Consider the following 26,712-nt stretch of genomic DNA (forward strand, 5'->3'; position numbering starts at 1 on the left):
CCTCTTCTCATTGTTACAGTCAGGAAGGAGGTCCAGAAGTCTGAAGGCACACACTCAGCGATTCCAGATCAGCTTCTTCCCCTCTGTCATCCGATTTCTGAATTGACTGCGAACCCATGAACATTACCTCACTACTTTTTTACTTCTGTTTTTGCAGAACTTGTTTAACTATTCAATATACATACATGCACATACTGTATAGATTTTTATTTGTTGTCATGTATTGCATTTTATACCCACCACAATGTTAACTAATTCCAAGACATATTCTATTAAACCTGATACTGATTCTAATGAGAGAAGTAAATTAAACAGTGTAAACTTCTAACATGCGGGATTAAATAAGCTGTTCCCGATTCACTCACAGTCACACACAATTAACTGACCAGCGACGTCGAGTGACCGGTTGAATAATCAGTCCCGTTTCTCACCGTCACTCTGCATTGGGGACCCGATGATTATAAAATCACACTTCAGGGCCGTGTCCGAGATCGCTGCAGATGCAGGGTCACTGCCGAGGTCTTTGTCAATTTAACATCATTATACTGACTGCACTGCTGAATGTATCATCCTCAGCAGAGTGACCTTCTCGCCAGATAATCAATCCAGGGACTGATGTCCTTTACTGAGCTTCGCCCCCGGATGCCTCCTGACTGCCTAATTTCCCAGGGTCTCCTTTAGGAAGAAATCCGGACCCAGGAATCCGGTGGAAGCAGTTCCGTTGGAATTTCATGACTGTGATAAGGAGTGGAGCTGGAGTCCTTTGGAATGGTTGGCTATCAACCCGGGAGCATGGCGATTAAAGGGGAGGGCAGCGAATTGGACAAATGTCCCCATCCCCTGGGCGGGGATGTTCACAAATTCAGATGTTCACAGGATCACTCTCAGTCCAGGTCTAGATTCCTGCAGAGAGCTCAGTTTCTTCCTCCGGCTCTCACTGAACTGATTTCTCACCAGCCTGAAACAGATGGAATGAAGAGGAAATAAACAGATTACACAACAGTGTCAGTAACAGGAGACTGGGGTTAATGTTTCAATAATGTTTCCCGCAGATCTGTGGATGTTTTATCACATTGAACATTAACACAGACTCTCACCAGATCCACTCCAGACTCGTACGAGTCAGTAAGAGGCGGCGGAGAGCGGGGATTGATCGGTCTGTGAGCGAGTTCAATCCCAAATCCAGCCCCGTCAGTGTTTGGTTTGCAACGAGAGCGGAGAGGAGATTGTCGGCACCAGAATCTGTGAGACCAATACAGTTCAGCCTGGAATTACGAGAGAGGGAGGGTGAATGACACAGAGAGACAGGAGATGGTACACATCCCTAGTGTTTATCAGTAACACAAAATTACTGAACACATTAATGATCAGTGTCAGACACCGAGTGACTGTAAACACAATCTCCCACAGTCTGGTGCTTACCCCAGTTTCTGTATTTTACACTTTGGGTTCCTCAGAGCCGTAGACACCAGTTTCACTCCTGAATCTCCCAGTTTATTTTTATTCAGGTCCAACGCCAACAGTGATCGGTTTGTACTGAGAGCAGAGACGAGATGCTCAGCACCAGAATCTGCGAGACCGACGTCAATAAGCCTGCAAATATAAGAAAGATGGTAAAGCACAGGTAGACAGGAGACGGTTCAAATCCCCAGTGTCTATCAGTAACACAATTACTGATCATATAAATATTCAGTGTCAGAAATCCAGTGACTGTAAACACAATCTCCCACAGTCTGGTACTTACACCAGTTTCTGTATTTTACACTCCGGGTTCCTCAGAGCCGCAGACACCAGTTTCACCCCTGAATCTCCCAGTTTATTTCCGTTCACATCCAGCTCCGTCAGTGATTGGTTTGTACTGAGAGCGGAGACGAGATCCTCGGTACCAGAATCTGTGAGACCGATATTCTCCAGCCTGGAGATGAGAGAGAGTGAGGGTGAAGGACACAGAGAGACTGGAGACGGTACAAATCCCCAGTGTTTATCAGTAACACAATTACTGATCACATTAATGTTCAGTGTCAGGCACCCAGTGACTGTAAACACAATCTCCCACAGTCTGGAACTTACCACAGTTTCTGTATTTTACACTCCGGGTTCCTCAGAGCCGCAGACACCAGTTTCACTCCTGAATCTCCTAGTTTATTCTCCCCGAGTCTAAGCACAGACAGACAAATTGATGAACAAAGTGATTCAATCCGTGGGTCTGACGGAATTTCTCTCACTCGGATATATCAGGAAACATTAAACCCTTCAGTAAATCACTGATCGGAGTTCCCAGCACTGTCAGTGTCCCTCACTGCCCAGCTCCAGGGTATCCACCGAATGTCAGTAATTTAGCCTGTTGGTATGACCTTGATAACTCCACACATTCTGACTCATTGGCCGACTGTGAGCAAAATGTTCCTGATGTGAGAGAGTCATAAGGGACAGGGTTGAAGGGTGGGAGAAAGTCCCACAGTGAGGAAGATTTGAGAATGGGACCGTGTCGATGGGAGATGGTGGAAGCGACCCCACCTGAGGAAAAGGGATAGAAAGACGGAGCCAGCAGGAGGAAGGGGAATTGGGTAGAGTGATCCCACAGGAGGAAGGGGGATGGATAGGAAAAATCAAACAGGAGGAAGGGGGATGAAGTAGAGCGATGCACCTGAGGAAAAGGGATAGGAAGAGAGATCCCACAGGAGGAAGGAGGATGGGAAAGAGATATCCCTAAGGGAAGAAGGGGAATGGAGAAGAAATCGCACAGGAGGAAACCAACGGGAAAAGATAACCCCTCAAGACGAGAGGATGCAGAAATAGATTACATGGGGGGGATGGGTCTGAACTGATCCCACGATCGAGAGGAGGTGCCCGCATGGGGACTGGGTATCTGGTGGTCACACAGGTAGACTGGTGGTGATAGCCGGACACAGGGAAGGGCAGGGGAGGACAATCTCACCGAGGTAATTATCACCCTCTCTCTGAGACAGTCCGCCGTCCCTCTCTTGTCCCTCACCGGGAAGGGGATTTGAAGCCTTGGTGCACCTGTCGCATTCAGTGTCTGTCTGGGTATTAGTAACATCGAGAAGGAACATTGTCAATAAATGTGTCACAGGCGGCGAGAAACAGCCATTCCAGTCATTTACTACCATTAAACCAATGGCCGTTGTTCACTGATCTGATGATGACTCCAAAATCTCCTGAGGAGGAAACTCAGACCTTTACTTTCCTTAGGAAATTACTGACCGACCCCCTGGTAATTTCTCAAAATTCTTCACAATCTGTTATACTACAGTTTTACCCAAATCCATTTACAAACCCCATTTCCAGAAAAGTTGGGGTATTTTCCAAAATGCAATAGAAACAAAAATCTGTGTTATGTTAATTCACGTGAACCTTTATTTAACTGACAAAAGTACAAAGAAAAGGTTTTCAATAGTTTTACTGACCAACTTAATTGTATTTTGTAAACATACACAAATTTAGAATTTGATGGCTGCAACACACTCAACAAAAGTTGGGACAGAGGCATGTTTACCATTGTGTTACATCACCTTTCTTTTTAATAACACTTTTTAATCGTTTTGGAACTGAGGATACTAATTGTAGTAGATTTGCAATTGGAAATTTTGTCCATTCTTGCTTGATATTAGACTTCAGCTGCTCAACAGTCCGTGGTCCCCGTTGTCTGATTCTCCTCTTCATAATGCACCATACATTTTCAATAGGAGATAGATCTGGACTGACAGCAGGCCAGTCAAGCATACGCACTCTGTGTCTACAAAGCCATGCTGTTGTAGCCCGTGCAGAATGTGGTCTGGCATTGTCCTGCTGAAATAAGCATGGACGTCCCGGGAACAGACTTCGCCTTGATGGCAACATATGCCTCTCTAAAATCCTAATATGCACCTCAGAGTCAATGGTACCTTCACATACATGCAACTCACCCATGCTGTGGGCACTGATGTACCCCCATACCATCACAGATGCTGGCTTTTGCACCTTTTGCTGATAACAATCTGGATGGTCATTTTCATCTTTGGCACAGATAACTCAACGCCCGTTTTTGCCGAAAACTAACTGAAATGTGGACTCATCTGACCACAGCACATGGTTCCACAGTCTTTCGGTCCATCTGAGATGAGCTCAGGCCCAGAGAACTCGCCGGCTTTTCTGCATAGAGTTGATGTATGGCTCCTCTTGCGTAATACATTTTCCAGTTGTATTTCTGGATGCAGCGACAGACTGTGTTGAGTGACTATGGTCTTCCAAAGTACTCCCGAGCCCAGGTGGCTATAATTGTCACAGTAGCATGACGGTTTCTTAGGCAGTGCCGCCTGAGGGCTCGAAGATCACGGGATTTCAACAGTGGTTTCCGACCTTGCCCTTTACTCACTGAGATGTCTCTGAATTCTCTGAATCTTTTCACAATATTATGTACTGTAGGTGTTGAAAGACCTAAATTCTCAGCAATCTTGCGTTGAAAAATGTTCCCTTTGAACTGACTAACAATTCTCTCATGAATTTTGGCACAAAGGGGTGAGCCACGACCCATCCTTGCTTGCAACGTCTGAGCCTTTGATGGACGCTACTTTTATACCCAGTCATGATACCTCACCTGCCACCAATTAGCCTGCTTAATGTGGAGTCTTCCAAACCGGTGTTACTTGAATATTCGGTGCACTTTTCAATCTTATTTTAACTCTGTCCCAACTTTTGTTGAGTGTGTTGCAGCCATCAAATTCTAAATTTGTGTATATTTGCAAAGTACACTTAAGTTGGTCAGTAAAACTACTGAAAATCTTTTCTTTGTACTTTTGTCAGTTGAATAAAGGTTCACCTGAATTAACATATCACAGATTTTTGTTTCTATTGCATTTTGGAAAATATCCCAACTTTTCTGAATATAGGGTTTGTACATTGAAACAACATAATGTAACGGTTTCACAGCTCAGAGTGAGAGTTAAATGGAATTACCCCAACTCCTGGCACTTGTGCAGCCCGGCTCCCAGCCGCTGGATTCCTTCACACTGAATGTGGCAGTTCCACAGGTCGAGGTGTTTTATTCTATCACAGAGCCCGAAGACATGAGACAGGACCGTGCAGTCAATCGGGGCCAGTGTCATTCCACTGAATGAAAGTGTTTTCACAGATCCCAGTGTGGCCTGAGCCAGTCCACGATTCTGAGACTCAAACAGGTAGTGCAATGTGTTCAGGAGGCTCCTTTTACCAGCTTCACTCCTCGTGTTTCCACTCTGGCGCTTAACCTCCTCCTTCACCCAGTCAATCACCCGGCAGGTTGTTTGATGAGGAAACGGACCCAGAAACTCTTCCAGGCCCCGAGCTGTCATTGGGTTGGAGAGACCAGCAACAAAACGGAGAAATACCTCAAAACGCCCATCTATCGTGTTGTGGGCTTCGGTGAGGAATTTCAGGATATCCCCGGGATGTGGATTCAGGAATTGTGCGATTGCAGCTACAAACTCTTGGATTGTGAGGTGTGGGAATGTGTACACCACACACCGGGAAGAGTCCTCTCTCTCTAAAAGCTCCATCAGGAACCGGGAAGGCTGCAGATTGTAGTGGATCAAATCTTCACTTGTAAATACAGTCTTCTGCTCGGACACTCCTCTGAAGGCCATCTGACTGACCCTGAGTAACACATCATGGGGTCTCTCAATCTCACGGCCGTGGTTTTTCAGGATGTTGTAAATATAGTAGGAATATAGTTGGGTAATGGTCTTGGGAATTCGCTGCGGGTCCCTGACTCTTCGTGTGAAGAAGGGGCCCAGTGCCAGAGCGAGGATCCAGCAGTAGGAGGGGTTGTAGCTCATGGTGTACAGGATCTCGTTCTCCTTCACGTGTTTGAAAACAGCTTCTGCCACTGTCTGATCTTCAAAATGCCTGATGAAATATTCTTTCCGTTCCTCACCAACAAATCCCAGGATTTCAGCCCAGACACTGATCTTCGCCTTTTCCAATAAATGTAACGCAGTGGGACGTGTGGTCACCAGCACTGAACACCCTGGGAGCAGCTTGTGCTGGATTAAACTGTACAGAATGTCAGAGACCTTGCACTGGAATTCAGGATCCGTGCAAGCGTACTGAGATTCTGTGTTTCTCCGACTGTCAGCAAAATCGATTCTGTCCTTGTATTCATCCAATCCATCGAATATAAACAGCAAACTTTCTGGGTTCTTCCACAGTGTTTCCAGAACATTCCTCAGGTAAGGGTAAAAAAACAGCACCAGGTTCGAGAGGTTTATTATACAATTGATAGTGTTTAACTCTCGGAATTTGAAGGTGAAGACAAACTGGAATTGTTGGTATATTTTCCCCATGGCCCAGTCATAAACAATCTTTTGTACCATTGTTGTTTTGCCGATCCCCGCGACTCCAGCCACTGCAGCTGAACTCCCTGCTTTGGAATTACTGTGGGAAAAGCTGCTTTGGATCAGCTGATCCGACCGGATTTTTTCCAGCTCTACATGGAGATGTTTCTTTCTCAATTTTTCATGGGTTCTGCCTCTTGCCAGCAGCTCATGTTCCACCAGTCTCCGATCTCGGACAGTAGAAATGACCGTGAGCTCAGCGTATCGGTCAACCAGCTGGAAAACCTTCACCTTCTCCCTCATCAGGATGGTGTTCACTCCCAGTGTTTCAGTTTGTGTCCGCAGAGTCTCCTTGTGTTTCTGCTGAACATCTTCCATGCGAAAAGAAGTAAAATGATTACCACATACATTTGTCAAAAAACACAACTTGAAAACTGCAACTGGATCTCTGTACTAATATTTCAAGAATTGGAAGTTTCTATGGATGACAGTGTTGACTATAAAACCTGGTTCACGGGCAACGGACACAATGGTAATCAACCACCGAGAAAATACCGGAGTTGTACAATCTGATCGTCAGCAAACAGTGAAGGTTAACTTTCCTTCTGATTTTTTTAAATTATATCCCACCTGCCCAAGTTATTGTACATGTGGGTTTTACAGAGCTTCTTTCTGATGCCCAGTGCTTCCTTAAATATCATCACTAATGACTCCACAATCTCGTTCATGACAACACTTTCCTACGAACCACTGTGACGTTCTGGTGTTCTCATCCCTCGTCCTTCATCATCCTCAACCTGTCTGAAAATACCCGTCCCTTAACTCTCAGCAACCCCCCATCAGGCAACAGCACACTCATCTTCCTGCACTGAGATCGCTCACTAATGTTTTGAATTAACAGTGTTTACTCACAGACTATTTATGCTCGTCACGGTCTCTGTAATCTGTCCCAGCAAGGCCACATTGGCTCCATCAGTTCAGACACGCTGCTTCTCCACACATTCCACTGACAGCCCTGGATCTGAACTCTAATGTACTGTACTTTTCCTCAAACTCCTCAGACTCTCCCAGAACTTCCTTAATTATACTAGTTGTTATCTGGGATATTGCACACGCCAGTTGGGACAGAATGTGAAAAATACATGTGAGGTGAATTTCTAGAGAAAATTCATATGGAATATTCCAGGCAACTATGGATATGAGCTCACTGGCAAAGATCCACTGCAGAGGAAATCGAACGAGCTTGTATGTTATGAGGAATTTCAGCTGACAGATGCATTTACTTTCTCTCTTTGGCCGATAAGCTGGTCAGCTATTGGGATGCATTGCAATGTAATAAACAAAAACCGATAAAGAAGGAAAAAACAGTCTTACAGTTTGCAAAATAATTTGGAGACATTTAAAACCGAGATGAACGAAAATATCATAAGCATCTATTTTCTCCCATCAATCAAGTTAGCAGAACTGTGGTCAATTGCCTTGCATGGTTGATAAATAGTTGTACAAATTGAGTCGTTAGGAAGTGAATGTATTTTCATGGGCACTGGGAGTCTGAGAGGTGGTCTATATTGATTTGGATTTCTTTACTTGCTCGCTGATTTATTTGGACCATGGCTCTCTCCTATTCCCCTTCTGATTTCCGTCTCTGAAACTGCACCTGGTTGCACAATATCAGATTATAAGATCATAAGATATAGGAGCAGAAGTAGGCCATTCGGCCCATCGAGGCTGCTCCACCATTCAATCGTGGGCTGATCCAATTCTTCCAGTCATCCCCACTCCCCTGCCTTGTTCCCATACCCTTTGATGCCCTGGCTAATCAGGAACTTTTATATCTCTGTCTTAAACGCACCCAATGACTCGGCCTCCACAGCCGCTCGTGGCAACAAAGTCCACAGATTTTTACCACACTCTGACCAAAGTAATTTCTCGGCAAATTACTTTGTTATTGTTTAACATGTTCACCAGCGTCAAGTTAGAATCCCAGCTCCTGCCCATTAACGTAATGAACAATAAACAAGAGTAACAAATCTGAGAGGACATCTCCATCAAAATATTTACTTTTTTTTAGGAGAGTGTTCATCTATTTAACTGTGAAGTGAAAGCCATCTTATAAACGAACTTAGTTCCTTCTTTTCTGAAATAGGTGAGTCCACTTTGATTCAGTTATAACACAGGCCACTGAAGAGTCAGCAGAGATAGTGGAGTAGATCAATCAGACAGAGATGTTAAGAGTGTCGAAGGATCCGGGGATTCTGATTTCCCCAAGATAAACAGGGATCGCTTGGAGAGGGGGTAAAATTTAAAGTGCGTTGAAGAGAGGTTACTTTGACAAAGTCATTTAGACAGTAATACCTGACAAGGGCAGATCTGGCCTGCTCTTTTTTGTAGCCAAGGCATTTTAGATAGGTTAATAATGAAGCTGAGCTTCACAGCAGTCAGGGAAAGGAATAAAGGTGGATTGGATATACATTCATAAAGGAGGAATGATTTCGAGTGTATATGACAGCGGAGACGATTGAAGGTAATTGTTCATCCAGTAAAACAGGGCCATGTGGAAGTGAATAGCGGGAGATTGGGGCCAATATGTCCCCGTGGGCTGGAAAAGGGCAAGTTGTAAGGAAGTTTGAACATCAAAGCATCTACTAATAAAGAGAGGCATTCTCAGATGTAGAGAATTAAAAAAATAGATTATTCTGGAAAGAGTAGAGGAGAATACGAAAGGAATTATGAGAGCAGTCTGGGATATGACATGATGATGCTTAAGAAAACCGCAAAAGTGTTTTGTGAATATATTAAAGTCAAGAGAGGTTCATTGTATCAGGACACTCTAGGAAGTACATGGTACTTCCCTGTGTGTTAAGATCCAGCCAGGGCTGTCGGCAGTTTTACGGTGCACCAACAACCTACACGGTCGTAATGTGGATTAAATGAATTATAGTTTAATATTCGAGCAAACTGTACTGAGTGGGACTCGGGCTGAAGGAACTGCTTCATTAGGTTTGGAGATACAGCACAGTGACAGCCCCTTCCAGCCCAGGTGCCCATACCGCCCAATTACACCAATTCGGCCAGCTGACCGACTGACCTGTACATCTGGACATGGACTTACTGGGAATAGTCTACATGGCTTCATGTGTGTAGGACATGTCTAATCAATCTTATGGAGGATTTCTTTTCCTAGGCAGTAACCAGGAGAGTTGATAAAGGAAAGGTAGTCGATGCTGTCCACAGAGACTTTAGTAAGGCATTTGACCAGATCTCGCATGGGAGATCGGTCATGAAGGTTCAGTCGCGCAGCGTTCAAGATGAGTTAATAAATTGGATTAGGTGTTGACTTTGTGGGATCAGCCAGAGATTGGCAGTTGATTGTTGCTTCTCTGACTGGAGGCCTGTGACTGGATCCTGCAGGGATCGGTGTTGGGTCCGTTGTTGTTTGTCACCTATATCAAAGATCTGAATAATACTGTAACTAGCTGGATCAGCACATTAGCGATGAAATCAATATTGTGGGTGTGACGGACAGCTGGGAAGACTGTCATGACTAGCAGAGGGATCTGGAGTATATGGGATGCAGATAGAAATTAATCCAGACCTGCTCGATGAGTTTCACTTTGGTAGAACCATCCAGGTTCCTACACAGTGAACGGCAGAGCCCCAAGGAGCAAGAGGATCCGGAATACAGGAGCATAATTCACTGAAAGTGCTGTCACAGGGAGATAGGATCAAATAGAAAACTTTTGGACCTCATAAATCGAAGTATTGACATGGGATGCTATGTTGAAGTTGTATAAGATATTGGTGAGGCGCAATTAGCATTATTGTGTGCATCTTTAGTCACCTGCCTACAGAGCAGATCTAAATGAGGTTGAAAGAATACAGAGAACATTCATAAGGCTATTGCTGGGTCTGGAGGACCTGAGTTATAACGAAAGGTTTATTAGTTTAGGATTTTATTCCTTGGAACCTAGAAGACTGAGGGGAGATTTGACAGAGGTATACAAAATTATGAGCAGTATGAATAGGGAAAATGCAAGCAGGTTTTTTCCACTGGGATGGGTGTGACTACAACCAGCGGCTATGGTGAACTTTTAAAGGGAGCGTTCGGGAAAACTTCTTCGCTCAGAGGATCACAGTGCATAGAACGAGCTGCCAGCTGTCAATTGCTATGTGTAGGTACCTGAGTGATGCTTACGGCTGGATAGTCCAAATAGTGAACTAAATTATTTGCACAAAGTCGTTGGAAATGGTCTGAATTGTAGCGAGAACTCTGAATGCCCATCAGCAGATAGTTATTTCCGGACAAGACCATTCCTTTTCACAGACACTTACACCTGGACACCCAGTTTCTGCAATCTGTGAACGATCGCAGTCCAACATCATTTCTGTCGAGTAATCAGCTTGAAACGTTCATTTCATCACTCACCCTTCAGTTGCGAGGATAGCTCACAAAAGCCTCCGGCGATATTCGTGTATTCAAATGGATCAGGACCTGATGACATCGAAAAGCTTTCATGAAACCTTGTTAAATCAGGAAAGTTTCAATCGGATTTAGGGCAGAGTGTATTATTTCACTGTACCGAGTTCCTGGATTTCCTTCAGTATCTTCTCCAACTTTGGTAACTCCTTCCTCATTTCCACAAAGGATTCCCACAATACCCTCCGGGCCTGAACGCCTTTCTCCATCACCAGACTGAGGAGGAGTGTACAACTCTCCGTCCGGTTTCCCCACTCCACGAGCTCAGTGACTTTCTGTAAAGAACAACAGTGAAGAGCGGGCGGAGACACAGAATGAAGAGGAAAATATCTGCTCACTGATAGGACATTCAATTAGTTACACGGCCTAAAAGCATACGAACACCCACCGGTCCGACTCCTGGTCCTTTCTGTAAATCTATGGGTTCAGACATTAGAACCAAAGCAAGAAATGAAGACATCTATATTCCAGTATTATTGCCGCGGTGTGAGGTAATCTCCTCTGCCAAATTCGTTCATAACCCCACTGGCCCTGTTACATGGTTGTGTTGCAGATGTCAATGTGAGGTAGACCTTGGGGCATTAACCCGTCGATTACAGCTCGTTACAATTCTACTGCTGCTGCACAACCCATTGGCCCATGGACCAAGAGCTTTGCGCTGCTCTCTGGTCTGGGTCTCTCTCTATTAGTATTATGGAATTGACATGGACATGCTCAGTGTGACCATTCCGTACCTACAAGTACTTCCGGTGAAGACCCCTATTGATGTATACCACAGTTGGAAAGTTGAGAATGTTCCATTTTTTTGGATTGTGTCTCAACTAGTCTCTGGGACAATTCGCAAATTCCTGTTTAGTGTATTCACTGTCCTAGAAGATCCTTCCGGTTGACCTGGGCTGATGTGCCTTGACCTAATGTGAATCCACCGACTTAGTTCTCAGATTCTATACCATTAGTGCATTCACAGTGTCCTGGAAAAATGGAGCTGGTGAAACACAGCGACGTTTTACTGGCAGCAAACAAAACTCTAACTACTCTATCAATTACAATCCTTCTGAACTACGATTACTTCAATCAGCAACCTGTAATGTTCAGTTGTGAGTTGCTATTGTTGAACCGACTCTACGATCTGGCACGTGTGGCGATTCGGCGAGCTAATGTCTCGGTTGTACACGTCCGCCACGGGCATCGCTGGTGTGAACTTTGGGTCGTATCGAGGCGGGGGTCCTTGTGCTTAAATGATGAAAATGGATTGATGATTGACTATTGCTGCAGTGAAATTATTGGACAAACGAAGAGTCAGGACACGGGCCCGAGAGCGAGGAATAAGCATGTTCAACCGGCTGGCCATATTGAAATGGTTCAAATGTTGCCAACAGGAACGGGAACGAAAGGCGGGCCGATGTCTAGTTCGCTGCTCACGGGGTTTAGTCACCTCTGCAGCTGGTATCTGGGCTAGAGGACCAGCTCCAGCAGTGAATCTGGCTCCGTGGCCGAGTAATCACTTTCCATTTTGGTGATCTCTATGCTTCACGTGCTGAGTGTAAATTGTTTACTTTTGGTGCGTGGACGACCTGCTCTGTCTTATATTTCCACAGCCTGAGTGTTTGACTGTCTATATTGTATGAGTTTTTATTTATAGGTTATATTATATATATTTGATACTTGTAAAAAATGGAACCTCAAGGTTGTATGCTGTAGACAGACTTTGGTAATAAATGTTGTTTGAAGCTAATAAATGTTGTTCGAAGACAATTGGATAAGCACGCGAAAGGAAAGTTTTAAAGCCATATGGCACCTTTTCATGGTGTGTGATTCGAATTCTAGGGCCATGACATTTCAGGCATCTGGCTGTGTACGGGAGTGATGTGACAATATCGATGTGGTGGGCAGGGTGTCCATCTACAAATGACAGCAGAAAAATGGGCATTTGCATCGTTGTTGCGGAGAAATGAATCTAATCCAAATATGACCAAAGGTCTTGATGGATGCTTCAATCAGACTATAATTTCTGTATCTGATTCACTAAAACCCATTTCCTTTGGCACTGTTGAGTGCAGCACATTTGGGTGGATGAATTGAGATTGAACCAGTGATTGAACAGTTGCCAGTGCTCACCCCAGTAGTTTTAGTCCAGTGGTTTAACAATAAACGGAACCCAAACTGTTCCTCCCACTCACCTCGTGTTCAAGTCCACTAAAATGTCGCTCCTGTCTCAACTTCAAGCTGAGTCCTTCTACTCCTTTTTCCATTGCAGGTTTCAGTCCCTTCCAGTAGAAATTTGTCAGATGGAGCAGTTGATAATCGTCGAACTGTGCCAGGACATCTGAGAACGTATGTTTGGGATCTGGGGATAGAAATGTGGGAAATACAGTACTGTGCAACGTGGAGCGGAAAGCGCGTTGGTAGATCCAGCGGGGAGCGAACGATGTTGGGAATAGTGTATGTGGAGCGCTGCAGGAGTGGAGTGGGATACGTGGCACAGAAAATGGGAGGGGTGTGGGACATGTGGTAGAGAAGGAGTGCCAAGGGTGGAGTGTAGCACGGGTGCAGACACGTCCCCCACTGAGATACCTGAGACGGCCATTTTGTTCCACACAATTGGCTTACTGGCCATTACAGAATCTCTCTCTGATCTCTCTCCTTTACCTTTTTCAAACCATGGGTCCCCTCTCCCTGTCACTTTGCACATTCAGTCCACTCTAGAAACCCGAATTAGAGTCAAGTTTATTATCACTCATACAGGTCACACATTTTTATTTCTTTTTTTTTTTGGCGGCAGAACGCTCCTATGCATAAAATTGCTACAATATTGTACAAACATCTTTAGCACCCGAGCTATATCTATGTCCTTAACAATTCTGCACAATGCTGTCTGTACCGCCAACACAAGAGGCCACATTCACGTTGGAGGAACAACGCCTTATATTCCGTCTGGGTAGCCTCCAACCTAATGGCATGAACATTGACTTCTCTAACTTCCGCTAATGCCCCACCTCCCCCTCGCACCCTATCCGCTATTTATTTATATACACACATTCTTTCTCTCTCTCTCCTTTTTCTCCCTCTGTCCCTCTGACTATACGCCTTGCCCATCTTCTGGTGTCCCTCCCCCCACTTTTCCTTCTCCCTGAGCCTCCTGTCCCATGATCCTCTCATATCCCTTTTGCCAATCAGCTGTCCAGCTCTTGGCTCCATCCTTCCTCCTCCTGTCTTCTCTTATCATTTTGGATCTCCTTCTCCCCCTCACACTTTCAAATCTCTTACTAGCTCTTCCTTCAGTTAGTCCTGACGAAGGGTCTCGGCCTGAAACGTCAACGGTACCTCTTCCTAGAGATGCTGTCTGGCCTGCTGCATCACCAGCAACTTTTACGTGTGTTGTTTACAAGATGTTGCCTGGATTGGAGAACGCGCCTTATGAGAATGGGTTGACTGAGCTTGGCCATTTCTGCTTGGAGCCACCGAGGTTGAGAGGTGACCTGATAGAGGTGTATATGATGTTGAGAGGCAATGATAATGTGGAGAGCCAGAGGCTTTTACTCAGGGCTGAAATGACTAACAGGTGTGGCCACATGTACCACACCCACACATTTCCCCTCTCCTCTGACCACCCGTCACATTTTCCCTCCTCCCTCTCGCATTTTGCAAACACATAACCCTCATATTTCACTCACCCGTTCCTTGCTGGGGACTTGACAATTCCGTGTTTAATGAGCTTCCGAGCTGACAGACAGTCGCCTCACTTGTGCTGGTTCCAGGGTCCTGCTCAGTGTCTCTGACGTCACTGTCTCTGGGCTGAATTTGTTCCACTTCCGCTGCGGCCGGACCGCATTCAACTGGGACATTGCTCTCAATCTGACCCTGCTTTGGTGCATTGTTTCCCGTGTCCCAATCATCTTCCCTCGATGAGCGGCCTGGTAAAAACCTCCCGAATACTTTCCATAACCAAAACCCACCTAAAATAAATGATGAATTGCAGTTTATACTAGAGTGATCTAGAACCGAGCAGACCAAGAATTCACAATGGGTGACGACAATAAGAACATGAGACAAAGGGTCAGAATTAGGACATCGATTCTGCTCCACCATTCAATCATGGCTGGTCTTTTCCCCCTCATCAACCCCATTTCTCGGTTTTCTTCCCGTTACCTTTGATACCGTGACCAATCAAGAACCCTCAGGTCCCTGCCTTAAATACACCCAAAGACCTGGCCTCCACAGTTGCCTGTGGTAACAAATTCTACAAGTTCACCACCCCCCTGCAAAAGAAATTTCTCCGCGTCTCTATTTTAAAAATATGCCCCTCTATTCTGAAGCTGTGTCCTCTTATCCCAGACTTCCCCACCATGGGAAGCATCCTTTCCACGTCTACTCTCTCTAGTCCTTTCAACATTCAAAAGGGTTCAATGAGAATCCCCCACCCCGACCCACAACTTTCTAAATTTGAGCGAGTACAGACCCAGAGCCATCAAACGATGGAGCCAAGACTGGTTGACCCGATTTGGAGTGGGACTGTACAGGTGAATGTGAACCGTTCTTCCTGCCAGGTGACCATCCCGAAAGCCGGTGACCAGACATACTCACTCCCAGAAAAAAAGAACAGGATAGACACAGTAATACTGGTCACTGGCTGCGCAGTAACTAAACACACTGATGTCCAGGGGATCTTAATGGAACGGTGTCAGGTGATACTGGGAAATATCACTGAGATTATTTTCCACAAGCAAAACTCTCCCCTCCCCGGGTCACAAACTGTCCAGTCACCTGTGTCACATACAGATCAGCCTCCTGATTACCCACTGCCCAATCCCCTGGATCACATACTCTCCGTCCGCTGTGTCAAAGTGTCTGGTCCCCTGGGTCACAAAGTGACCATTACCTCTAATCTCACACTGTCCGGTCCCCTGAGTCACAGACTGATCATTGCCTTGAGTCACACACTGTCCTGTCCCCAGGGTCACACACAGATCACGCAGATTACAAACAGTCGGATCCCCTGGACAACATCCTCTCCGTACGCTTTGACATACAGTGTGCTGTGCCCTAGATCACAGACTGACCATTGCTTTGACACACGCACTGTCCAGTCCCGTGAGGAATCTTTCCATCACAATGATATCCATCCTGTGCCCTACCTACCTGTATGAACATCTCCAGGTAATCGTGCATCTGTACCCTTTGTTCCCCCCCCGCCCCCACAATACTTTTCAAGTCCCTACAATTTACCATGCAACTCCTGTCCTGGGGTAACTTTACAAAGTGAAACCATTCCTTGGAGCACTTTCCATGTTCGTCTCAGTCTCCTTGTAAATTTACATAACCCCAATTCCCAACAATTTTGCTGCCATCTGCAAACTAATGAACGACATTAATTTTATCTGCCAAACCTTTAATATAAAGAGCAAAAAGTGGACACGGCACCAATCCACACCAGTGGACACAAGCCTCCAAACTGAATAGCACTCTATTATTAACCGTCTGATCCCTTCCACCTCGCCCGTTCCATATCCAATTGTCTGGCTTGCCCGCAAGGACATGAATACGGTGACATACATATACCTTGATGATAAATTCAGTGAATTTTGATCTTTCAATACTCCTGAGATTACAGGTAGACAATGTGTGGAGTCGATAGTTAGCATATTTGCCGTCATTAGCTGCAGCACAGAATACAGGAGCAGAGAGATCTTCTGACAAGTTTATAAACTGTTGGTTGGACCAGTTGCAATAACACGTGCGGTGCTGGTAACAATACTACAGGAAGGATGCATTAGTACTGGCGAGAGTGCAGATTGAAAATTTCAATTACAAAAGATTGAATCGGATGAGAACGTTTTCTTTCTCAGAGAAAATCATTTCCCTCCATAGATGCTGTCTGACCTGCTGAGCTCTTCCATCATTTTGCGTGTAACCCGCTCTAGTTCCCCTCTTGAAACTCCACGGCGTTCACTTTAATCCTACTCACCAATGCCATTACTTTGTCCCAATAGCCTTCTTTGATTCCATGTTTGTCTTCTGCTCTTTTGTATTTCCAGTGCCAGATCAGCATTGAAGCTCTTTAACCGTATTTTGAGAAAACAACGTTCACCATTTGTCCACAGCCCAGACATTCATTGGGGTATTAAAACACTGAAGCAGACCACACATTTATTTACAATCATCTGTCTCCTGATCCTCAGCTATCCCCAACGCTGGCAATGTTCTCAGTTCGGCTACCGATCTCCTGCTCCTTTCACTCAGGTGAATCTTTGCGCGGTGAGCGGAGTGATTCGACGATTACCGGTGTCACGTCGCTGCACTTGAACTGTTGGACTGATTCATTACTCAAAGCTTCTTTACCAAGGGATTCAGTGACCTTGTTTGATGTAACTTTTCTGTGCCTGTTAGCATTTATGTAAGTTTCGTCATCTGAACTATTGTGCACAAGAGCGACAGAAGTTTAATTATAAAGATCCTAGTGAACGTACCTGTAGCCATTCTGGTTCTGACTGACGATTGTGATTGTCGTCTTCTTGTTTACACTTTGGTCGCGGTGCAGGACAGCTCCACCTGCTGGTGATGCCCTGAGTTACACAACAAGCAGACAGTGAGTCAGTGAGATTACGATTACTTTGCAAATATGACACTATCTCCATCCCCTCTTTCAGAGCAGCAGTTGGTTTAGGGCCAACCATCCTCGTTTCCATCAACTTCCGCACCATATCTGTATGTCTGTCCAGTGATATCTGGCGCATCTACAGAAGGAGTCACAGAGCAGCAGATCACGAATACAGACCATTCAGCCCAAAGAGACCCTGCCGACCACAGTGCCCACCGAGATAGTCCCAACTTCCTGCGTTGGACCCATTTCCATTTTGGCCTCTTGACTCCAGCTACACATCCCAACTGCTTCTGGAATTACACAATTGTGCTGCCTCATCCACTTCCTCTGGCAGGTCCTTCCACATGATCACCAACCTCTGCATGTAACCGTTGCCGCTCGAGCCGCTTTTGGAATGTATTTACCATTCCTTGCGGCGCACCACTCGTTACCCACCTCAACCCCGAGAGGAAACCGTCAAACACCACTCTTTGCTTGCTACCTTCAAGATAATACTGAATCCATCTAACTTTCTATCTGTGGACTGCATGGGACCTTATCTGCCAGCCGAACCTGCCAGGTGGCATCTTGTGAAAGGTTTTGCGGAGACCCAAAGTACAACATCCACTTCCCTACTCTCATTGATACTCATCTTCAAAATCTTAAGAAGTATTGTCGAATACAACTTTCCATGCACAATCCCAAAGTGACTCCTGATCAGACTCTGTCGATTGAAATGTCGGTGCATGACTGTCGCATATTGTGGAAAATTATCTCTGGCACCTCCCCTACACTTTTCTCCACTCAGCATCAAAAAGCCAAAGTGGCAACCCGAAGTAAGATAATGTTTCTCCAAATGCTCAAAAATCCTGTCCCCAGCTATCTGTTCCAAGAGTTTGCCAATCACCGATGTAACACTCAGTGCTCTGTAATCCCCAGGATTATAGATATTACATTTATTGAATTAGGGAACAAACATTTGCCATACTCCAATCCTGCATTACTACTCCTTTGGCCAGAGAGAGCACAAAAATTATTGTCAATGTTTCTGTGAACTCTTCTCTCACTTCCTGTAGTAACGTGGTGTATATTGGAAGTTTCAACAGCACCTCTTGTTTTTAACATTGCCGTGCTCCTATGACAACGTCACAATAACTGTCCATCTCCTTGGTAACTCTGAAGCAAAGCATTCATTAGGCAACTCACCTATTACCCCATCCTCCAGGCACGTATCCATCTTCACTCCTGAGTAGTCCTACCCTCAACCTATTTATCCTCCTCTCCTTCACCCACGTGTAGAACACATTGGGGCTTTCCTTGATCCTGCTTGCCAAGGAGTTTACAAGTCCCCTTCGACCTCTAAATCCTTTCTTACCTCCTTCCTGGCTCCCTTATAATTATCTAGCACCTTTCTTAAATGTTGCTTCCTAAACCTGAATAATGCTTCAGTTTTCCTCTTACCTAAATGTCCGTTATCCCTTGTGAACCATGGTTCATTTGTATAAACATTATTTCCCTGCCTGTGGGACAGATTTATCCAGAACCCCATGTAAATGTTCCTGAAATAATTTCCAGAGTTCCATTCTGCATTTCCCTCAGAAAATGGTTTCCCAATTTACTTTTCCATGATTCTTCGCACACCATTGTAATTATCCGTCCACTAATTCAATACTGTTTCGTATCGCCTCCTACTATCTTTGACCAAGTTCATGATAAAAGTTGGAGTGTTGTGTTCACTATTTCAAAAAGGTCACCCATTGTGACATCTGCCTAATACTAGGTACAGTATGTTTTTTCCTCAAGTTGGCCCATTCACAGACTATGTCAGGAATCCTTCACAACACATTGTGCCACATGATCCCCTTTTGGAATTAGGAGGTGGGAATAAACATCAAGAAAGTTGAGGTCAACAATGATAACAACTCTGTTGCATTTGCTCGTTTCCAAAATCTGTCAAGTTATCTGCTCCTCATTATTCCAGTGGCTTTGTGGAGGCCTATAGAATACTTCCAGAATGATACTGCCCGTACTTTTTCTGACTTTCACCTATACGGGGTCTGTCGATAGGCCCTACATGATGTCCTCTGTTTCTGTAGCTGTGATACCATCCCTGATTAGCAATGACATTTGTCCCCGTTTCATCTCCCTCCATATGCATTCTGAAACATCTAAACCCTGGAGCACTAAACAGCTAATCCTGCCCTTGTAACGGTCAAGTCTGTCTAATTGCGATAACATGTACCATCCATGTACTAAACCATGTTCTAAGTTACTCTCATTCTCAATGCTAATTGTATTGAAGTAAACACACTGCAAACCATCCAACTGACCAAATGATGCCCTGTCCAAAGCCGATCCTTCCACAGTCAATCTGAACATTGCATCTCTCCTTAGATCAGCCGCTCCATCATCTGACCTAACATTTTGGTTCCCATCCCACAACGACTGTGTTTAATCCGACTCCAGCAACTCCAGCAAACGAGGCTGCAGGGACACTAGTTCATCTCAAGCACTTTTAGGCTTCTTCGGTCTCAGTCCAGCTATTTCCTACCTTCCTTGGTACAGAAATGCAATCTCTAAAGAACCAGTGTTTGAGTAAATAAAACTCATCAAACTTTCTCCTCACTGAATCAATGGAAACTCCGAGTCAGATGGGTTCTCTCCAGTTGGTGCTCTCAGTCCTCGGCCCGGTTCATTGGTGCTGTTACCTCATCTTCAGTTGTGGTTTTCTCCCAGTCGTGGGCTTTCCTTCCAATAAATCTTTCAGCCCAGGTCTAACTTTAACCAGAGAGATAATGAAGCATGTTAACAATACAAAGGATAACAAAGCATTAAACTCATTGAAATTTAAATCTTGAACGCATATATAATTATCCAAGTGAAGAAATTTATAACTGTCCCTCACACTTAAAAAAAAACTGACATGGGATACAAAAGAACACACACAAAATCCCGGAGGAACTCATCAGGCCAGGCAACATCTGTACGTCGACTCTGCTCTTTTCCTTAGCCGCTGCCTGGCCTGCTGAGTTCCTCCAGCATTTTGTGTGTGTTGCTTGTATTTCCAGCATCTGAAGATCTTCTCTTGTTTGTGATGGGATACAAAGAAGTCATCACTCAGCCATGGTATAAGATGCAAGTAATAATACATAGGAGTAGGATTAGATGATTGGATCATTCTCGTCTGCTCCACAATCGATCATGGAGGATTTTATTTCCCAACACCGTATTCTTGATTCCCTGCTATAATTCTCAACCTATTTAGCAAACCAGAACATGAATATACCCAACGATAGCCTCCACCACCTTCTGTGGTAAAAGATTCCACACATCACCCAACCTTTGACTACAGTAATTTCTCTCATCTCAGTTTTAAAGTGAAGTTTCTTTATTCTGAGGCTGCACTCCCAGATCCCAGACTCTCCGTCTAATCAAGACACAATCTCCATTCTCATGTATCCATGCTTGGTGTAAATAATCACCTCCGCCCTAACTCCTCCCCCCCATTAATCCCCAACCACCATCCCTCTGAACACAGGCCCAGGGCCATCAAATGCTCCTCATGCATAAAGCTCATTATTCCTCACCTTATTCTTGTGAACCTTGTTATCAATAACTGTACTGAACACATTCCAGGATTAGCAGGACAATTGGTACCACTATAACTGACTGGGAAAAGCTCTGGTTTCTCTACTCTTTGACCAACTCTCACAAAATGAGAGCTGCTGCACTGGACCATTTTCAGGAGATTTAAAGTGTTCCAGGGTGAATGTATTAAAGAGAAACTGGAATCACGAGAAACGCTCAGCAGGCAGGGCTGTGGGAAGAGGGACAAAGTTAACGATTCGGTTTCCTAATCTTTCGTTAGAATAGATTCAAACATTATTCAGTTTTTGGTGGACATTCTCGGGTTGTTTTCCTTGGAGCGGCAGGGACTAAGGGGAGATGTGATAGAGGTTTATAAGATCATGAAGGGCACAGATAGGGTAGACAGAATCAGAATCTGGTTTATCATCACCGGCATTTGACGTGAAATTTATTAACTTAGCAGCAGCAGCTCAATGCAATACATAATCTCACAGAGTGAGAGAAAAAAAATAATAAATGAAATAAAACATAATAATAAATAAATAAATCAATTACGTACATTGAATAGATTGTTTAAGAATGTGCAAAGACAGAAATACTATATATTAAAAAAAATGTGAGATAGTGTCCAAAGCTTCAAAGGCCATTTAGGAATTGGATGGCAGAGGGGTAGAAGCTGTTCCTGAGTGTTTGCCTTCAGGCTTCTGCACCTCCTACCTGATGGTAACAGTGAAAAAAGGGCATGCCCTGGCTGCTTGAGGTCTTCAATAATGGACGCCGCCTTTCTGAGACACAGCTCCGTAAATATGTCCTGGGTACTAGTGCCCAAGATGCAGCTGACTAGATTTACAACATTCAGGGATTCTATTTGATAGGTTTCAACCCAGTTTCCCAGTTGCACACAGCACCATTTCACAACAGACTGAACTCATTCCAAGGCAACGTACTAAAAAGCTGCCAATGAAATGAACACTCAATGGATAAAGATAATCTGTGGAAAGATAATATTTCAGGTTTAACACCCTGTGTCAGAATGGCTTTGAACAATTTCTGAGTTGATTTCAGGTCTCCAGCATCTTGAGTGTTTCTTTCATTTCCAGCTGCTCACAGACAGGTGAGAGTGAGTGGGAATTTCCAAACACGGTGAGAATACTGAAGCTGGGGTCAATAACCAATGATGCAAGCACTGAACAGCTCATTCCAGTTACTCACTACCTCTGTGTATTGAGACTACCTCTCAGGTCTCTCCGATCTTTCTGGTCTTTTGTATCTGTGCCCATCGGCTGGGAAACGAATCCAGGTGTATGTGACTGGGCAGCAAAGGTTTACAGACTACGCAAGGAAAAAATAGGCTTGACTGTACCAGTGATGTCCACCTCCATGGCACTCTAAACAATATTTCGAAGAATGCAACAGAAGCCAGCCAGGAAAGTTAACAGCCTCAGAGCTGAGTGGTGTGCACATTAACGCATTGAATCTTCACAGCCATGGCCAACACTTCACACATCCAGGCTGCCGGTCCCACATGCTTCAAATCAACCGCCACCATGCCTGTACCAAAGAACTCTACACATCGAGAACAAAGCGACTACTGCCCGGTGGACCTGACACCAATCAGCATTGAGTGCTTTAAACGGACATCAAAAACCCCTTCCCTCTTTCACTGGGCATTCACCAATATGCTTTCCGACCGAATGGCTCTATGTCAGATGACAAAGCATCTCTCATTCACCTTGGCCTGACACATCTAGAAATCAAAAACTTTTGTGTCAGAATGTTGCTTCTGGATTTCAGTTTGGCATTCAAACTATTGTCCCATTGACCTTGCTGAACAAATTCCTCCTCCTCCGTCTAAACACAGCACTGTGCAACTGGGTGGTGGACTTCCTAACCAACAGACGACAGACAGTCAGGGTTCACATATGGTCCTCCCTTCCCATCATACTCAACTGTGTGACCCTCAGCCTTGTGCTGGGACCACAACTGTACACACTGCTCACACACAATTGCAAATCTAAACTCCCGAGCAAGGCCTACCCGACATCAGGCACACATACACATAATGATGCTGCAAAAATGCCAGTAATATCATTAAGGGCCCCATGCACCTTGGTCATGGATTGTTTGTCACATCCATCAGGGAAGAGGCTACGCAATATCCATGCCAGGATAATCAGCCTCAAAACAATTATTTTACCTCAGCAGTAAGCTTGATCAACACCTGCACTCATTAACCCACCTCTCTACACATCCACTACCACTAGTTTAAAATTTCCTGACCTGAAGGAGTCGAGTAAAGCTAATATCGTTTGGCAGTATTGGAGAGGATCGACGATTATTGACTCTTCATTCAAGAAAGAGTGATCTGCATGAGATAGCCTCTGCTAAAGCAGAAAACGTTGCGCACTGTCTATTCTACAGAGGGAACGGACAGTTCCTTTCAACTGTTTTATTTTCGTCATCGTGAATCCTGAGCGCAAGCAGGTATCGGCTGGGACCAGTAGGAACATCAGCTCCTCAAAGAATGTTTTACTTCAAGAACGCCTCTCCTAGTTGACTGTATAAATCTCTTGGACTTTCAAATTTACCATTCTAAGAACTGTGTTCCAATTTACCTCTTTAAGACTGTGTTCGCATTTACCGCTTTAAGAACTAATACTGAGTTTGGCGGTTTGTTAAATGGCCGCACAGCAGTTTACTTCTGGTTAAGGTTTTTGTTTGTTTATTTTTTTTTATTAATGTCGAGCAGAGTTCAATAAATGTTTGTTTGTTTATAAAACCTGACTGATTTCTATATTTATTGTTGCCGGTCACATGACAGAGTCACCATATGTCCAGGCACTCCTGTGCCAAACGCCACCTTATGGACATACAATCATTATTTTTAAGCTATCATACTGTATGTATACTGTTTTTTTTATTATTAATGTGGTCTCTATCGTTTTTCTCTGTCTTGCTTTGGATCCACAGTAACAATTATTTTGTTCTCCTTTACACTTGTGTACTGGAAAGACATTAATCAGTTTTGAATCCTGAACCCTGGGGAAAATACCACGACCAACAACATTATCTATATTCTCTCTTGCTTTTATAAACTTCTACAGTGTCACCCTCATTCTCCTGTGGAATCAGGATATATCTCGGCCAACCTCTCCGTATTACTGGGCCCTCTAGTCCATGCAGCATCCTCAACAATCTCTTCTGTACCCTCTCCAGTTTGATAATCTCTTTCCTACAATAGGGTGAACACAACTGTACTCGGTGTAGTCTCAACAACAATTTATATAACTACAATATAATGTCCATAATCGAGAACTCAATGCCGTGCCTGATGGAGACCAGCATGATTAAACCTTCTTTTCGCCCTTCTATACTTGTATGTCCACTTTCAGTGAACTGTATACTTGTACTGCCAGGTCGCTCTGTTCCACAACACCCCGTGCTCTCCCATCCACTATACCAGTCCTACCCTGGTCTGATTGTCCATGTTGCACCATCTCCCATTTCTCAGCCCATCTCCATAACTGACCTAAGGACCCCTTGAAACTGATTGTGACCTGTTGCAATCTGAAGCAGACTCCCGAATATTGTGTCATACTTGTTAACCATGCCATGTAAATTCATGTCAAATTAATGGCATGATCAATGAGTTACAGAGGTCTCAATACTGACACACACTCCACTCGTCACAAGCCCCATTCATTAAATATGTTTTCATCATCAGACTCTGGTCTGACCGTCCTCTGCAATCCCCAGTGAATCCCACGTGCCCCAACCTTTCAGATCTGCTGGCATGCAGGATCTTGCCAGAGGCTTCACCTTTACCAAAGTCCACATGGACAACATCACTACCCAACTTCATTTATCCTTACAGTTCTCTTCAAAAATCTCTAGTATACTTGACAGACATGACATCCCACTGAGTGGTGCAGACGGTGATTTCCCCACAACCAGAGTCCAAACGCTGTAACTTCAGCTTCACTACAGACTGAGGAATTCCGATCCCAGCTGTACAGTTACCAACCTGGACTGAAGCCTGTATACTGCAATTTCCATATCTCCGAGACTCCATCCTAATATCATAACCCACACACAAACTCCCCTGGTACGCTTTATTTTTTTGTACAATTACCAATCTGGACTGCAGCCTGTGCATTGCCAGTTCTATATTCTCAGAGACTCCTTCCCAATATAACTCGCACACAGACACCCCTGGGATGTATTGGTGCCGGCAATTTGCCGCGGTGTTCCTGCCATTTCCGATTCACAAACTAAGGTGAAACTGGAACCCAATGATCCTCTGCCGAGGCCGGGGCTCAGGCAGGTTCACCGTTCAGTAGATTGTGAGAGGATGCAGATACACTTAAACTTGTCCCTAGCAGCTAAACTGAGCACATTTGATCACCATCTGAGTGCTGTGTGGGATCTTACCCAGCACAGCTGGCTGCCATGTTTCCCACAGTGTAGCAGGAACAAAATGTAAAATTATCAAATAGAAAATGCTGGGAACTGAGTACATCAGGCTACATCTGTGAAAAGAGAAATAGTGAAAGACCCAGTTTCAGAAGTGGGACTCTCCAAGATGCTGTAGATCTGCTGAGCGTTTCCAGTGTTTTCTTCTTCTTGCTTTAAATTGCAAACAGCTGTAGTTTTTTGTTTCCCCCCTCTATTTATTGCACAAATATTAACTGATTGCAAATTGTTTGGCACACCCCGAACTGCTCAACAATTTTGTGTAAATGCCACCTTCACCCCCACCAGTTTGTAAGCTCTGAGTACATTCCGACTCTGGTGTAATACATCCCATACAGTCAATGCTCACAGCATCCTTTCCTGCCACTGTCATTCTCTTGCATTTGCTCCTGAGGCCACTGTCTCTACGCTGAGAGGCGGTGACCACAGAGATATGAAAATCTGCAACACCCCTAGCAGCTCTGACGGGCTGTTACCCTGGAAACGGAGGAAGTGGCTCACCAAATTTAACCGAAAAAGGAAATAACAAACTCACCACAGATGCCGTGCGTTACATTATGACAAAGATTAACACTGCAGCCATTTTGTAACAGTGAAACTAAAATTATAACGGCTGATTTTACCCTACATCGCGCTGTATTCAGTGACACCTCTTTGAAAACTCAATGTGGTAAAAAAAAACACTTCACAATGTAGGAAAAGTTTACAAGAAAGATTGCTGAAATATATTGAGATACATACTGGACAGAGGATGAACAAGTTGGTTGATACATATCATTCAAGTGATGGGATACAGGTTCCCCCGGTGCAACTCAACGGATGAGTTTCGTCCCAGCATCACCACCTGAGCCCCTCCTAGGATCAGAGCAACAGGTACTGAGCACGGCTCATCTCAGGCGGGTCGGTGTAAAAGTCCCAGAACCCGGACCGACCCCGGCAGGTTGCATCCAGGAAGCGCGACGAAGCCGTCAGTTCGGGGAAGTTAACGGGCCTCACTGCCCAATATCAGGCCACGCCCCACGGGACCGACCTCAGTTCTTACCGATGGGAAATTTTTGGTCTCGTTCCCCACTCAGGACCGGCCTCAATACTCACCGAAGGGAGCTTGATTTCTTTGCCCCGCAGACAAGTGAGCCGTCCACAGCTTCCCACCAACGATCCGATTCTACACAGCACGTAAAGAAAACCAACCGCCCATCCGGGGGTTGGAGTACTTGCTAAATGATAGCCGCGTCATCAGTGCGTGGGCGGGGCCTAGGAAGCAAAACTCTGCAGATGCTACT

General features: G+C 44.8%; 2 protein-coding genes across 4 annotated transcripts in view; both read right to left on the minus strand.

The window, feature by feature from the left end:
* The window catches only part of LOC140207837 (uncharacterized), a 268,940-nt gene that overhangs the window by 13,753 nt on the left and 228,475 nt on the right, over positions 1-26,712 (minus strand). The gene's annotated exons all lie outside the window — the stretch shown is intronic.
* On the minus strand, positions 151-26,627 carry LOC140208514 (NACHT, LRR and PYD domains-containing protein 3-like). 3 transcript variants are annotated; one of them, XM_072277239.1, is made up of 14 exons: positions 26,525-26,627; positions 26,171-26,284; positions 19,995-20,146; positions 17,256-17,351; positions 14,463-14,744; positions 12,969-13,135; positions 10,892-11,063; positions 10,738-10,803; positions 4,957-6,682; positions 2,071-2,157; positions 1,745-1,915; positions 1,423-1,593; positions 1,098-1,265; positions 151-958 (listed from the first exon to the last, which is right to left on the minus strand). In XM_072277239.1, exons 4-14 carry the CDS (start codon positions 17,263-17,265, stop codon positions 871-873), a joined length of 3,108 nt encoding a protein of 1,035 aa, XP_072133340.1. In that variant the 5' UTR covers positions 17,266-17,351; positions 19,995-20,146; positions 26,171-26,284; positions 26,525-26,627; the 3' UTR covers positions 151-870. The 3 variants fall into 3 exon arrangements, 2 of the variants coding, with proteins under 2 accessions (XP_072133340.1, XP_072133341.1); XM_072277240.1 differs by lacking the exon at positions 26,171-26,284 and having other exon boundaries at positions 26,525-26,624; XR_011888804.1 differs by lacking the exons at positions 151-958; positions 1,098-1,265; positions 1,423-1,593; positions 26,525-26,627 and adding an exon at positions 2,939-3,044 and having other exon boundaries at positions 1,827-1,915; positions 26,171-26,516.

Source organism: Mobula birostris, chromosome 13 (assembly GCF_030028105.1).
Source record: "Mobula birostris isolate sMobBir1 chromosome 13, sMobBir1.hap1, whole genome shotgun sequence".
Lineage (NCBI taxonomy): Eukaryota > Metazoa > Chordata > Chondrichthyes > Myliobatiformes > Myliobatidae > Mobula > Mobula birostris.

Excerpts from the sequence above, each read along its gene's own strand:
- LOC140208514 (XM_072277239.1), bottom strand. Across the intron at positions 11,064-12,968 it reads TTAGTGGACTTGAACACGAG|AAAGTCACTGAGCTCGTGGA; the intron begins GTGAGTGGGAGG and ends TGTTCTTTACAG. Across the intron at positions 1,916-2,070 it reads TGTAAAATACAGAAACTGTG|GCTGGAGAATATCGGTCTCA; the intron begins GTAAGTTCCAGA and ends TCTCATCTCCAG.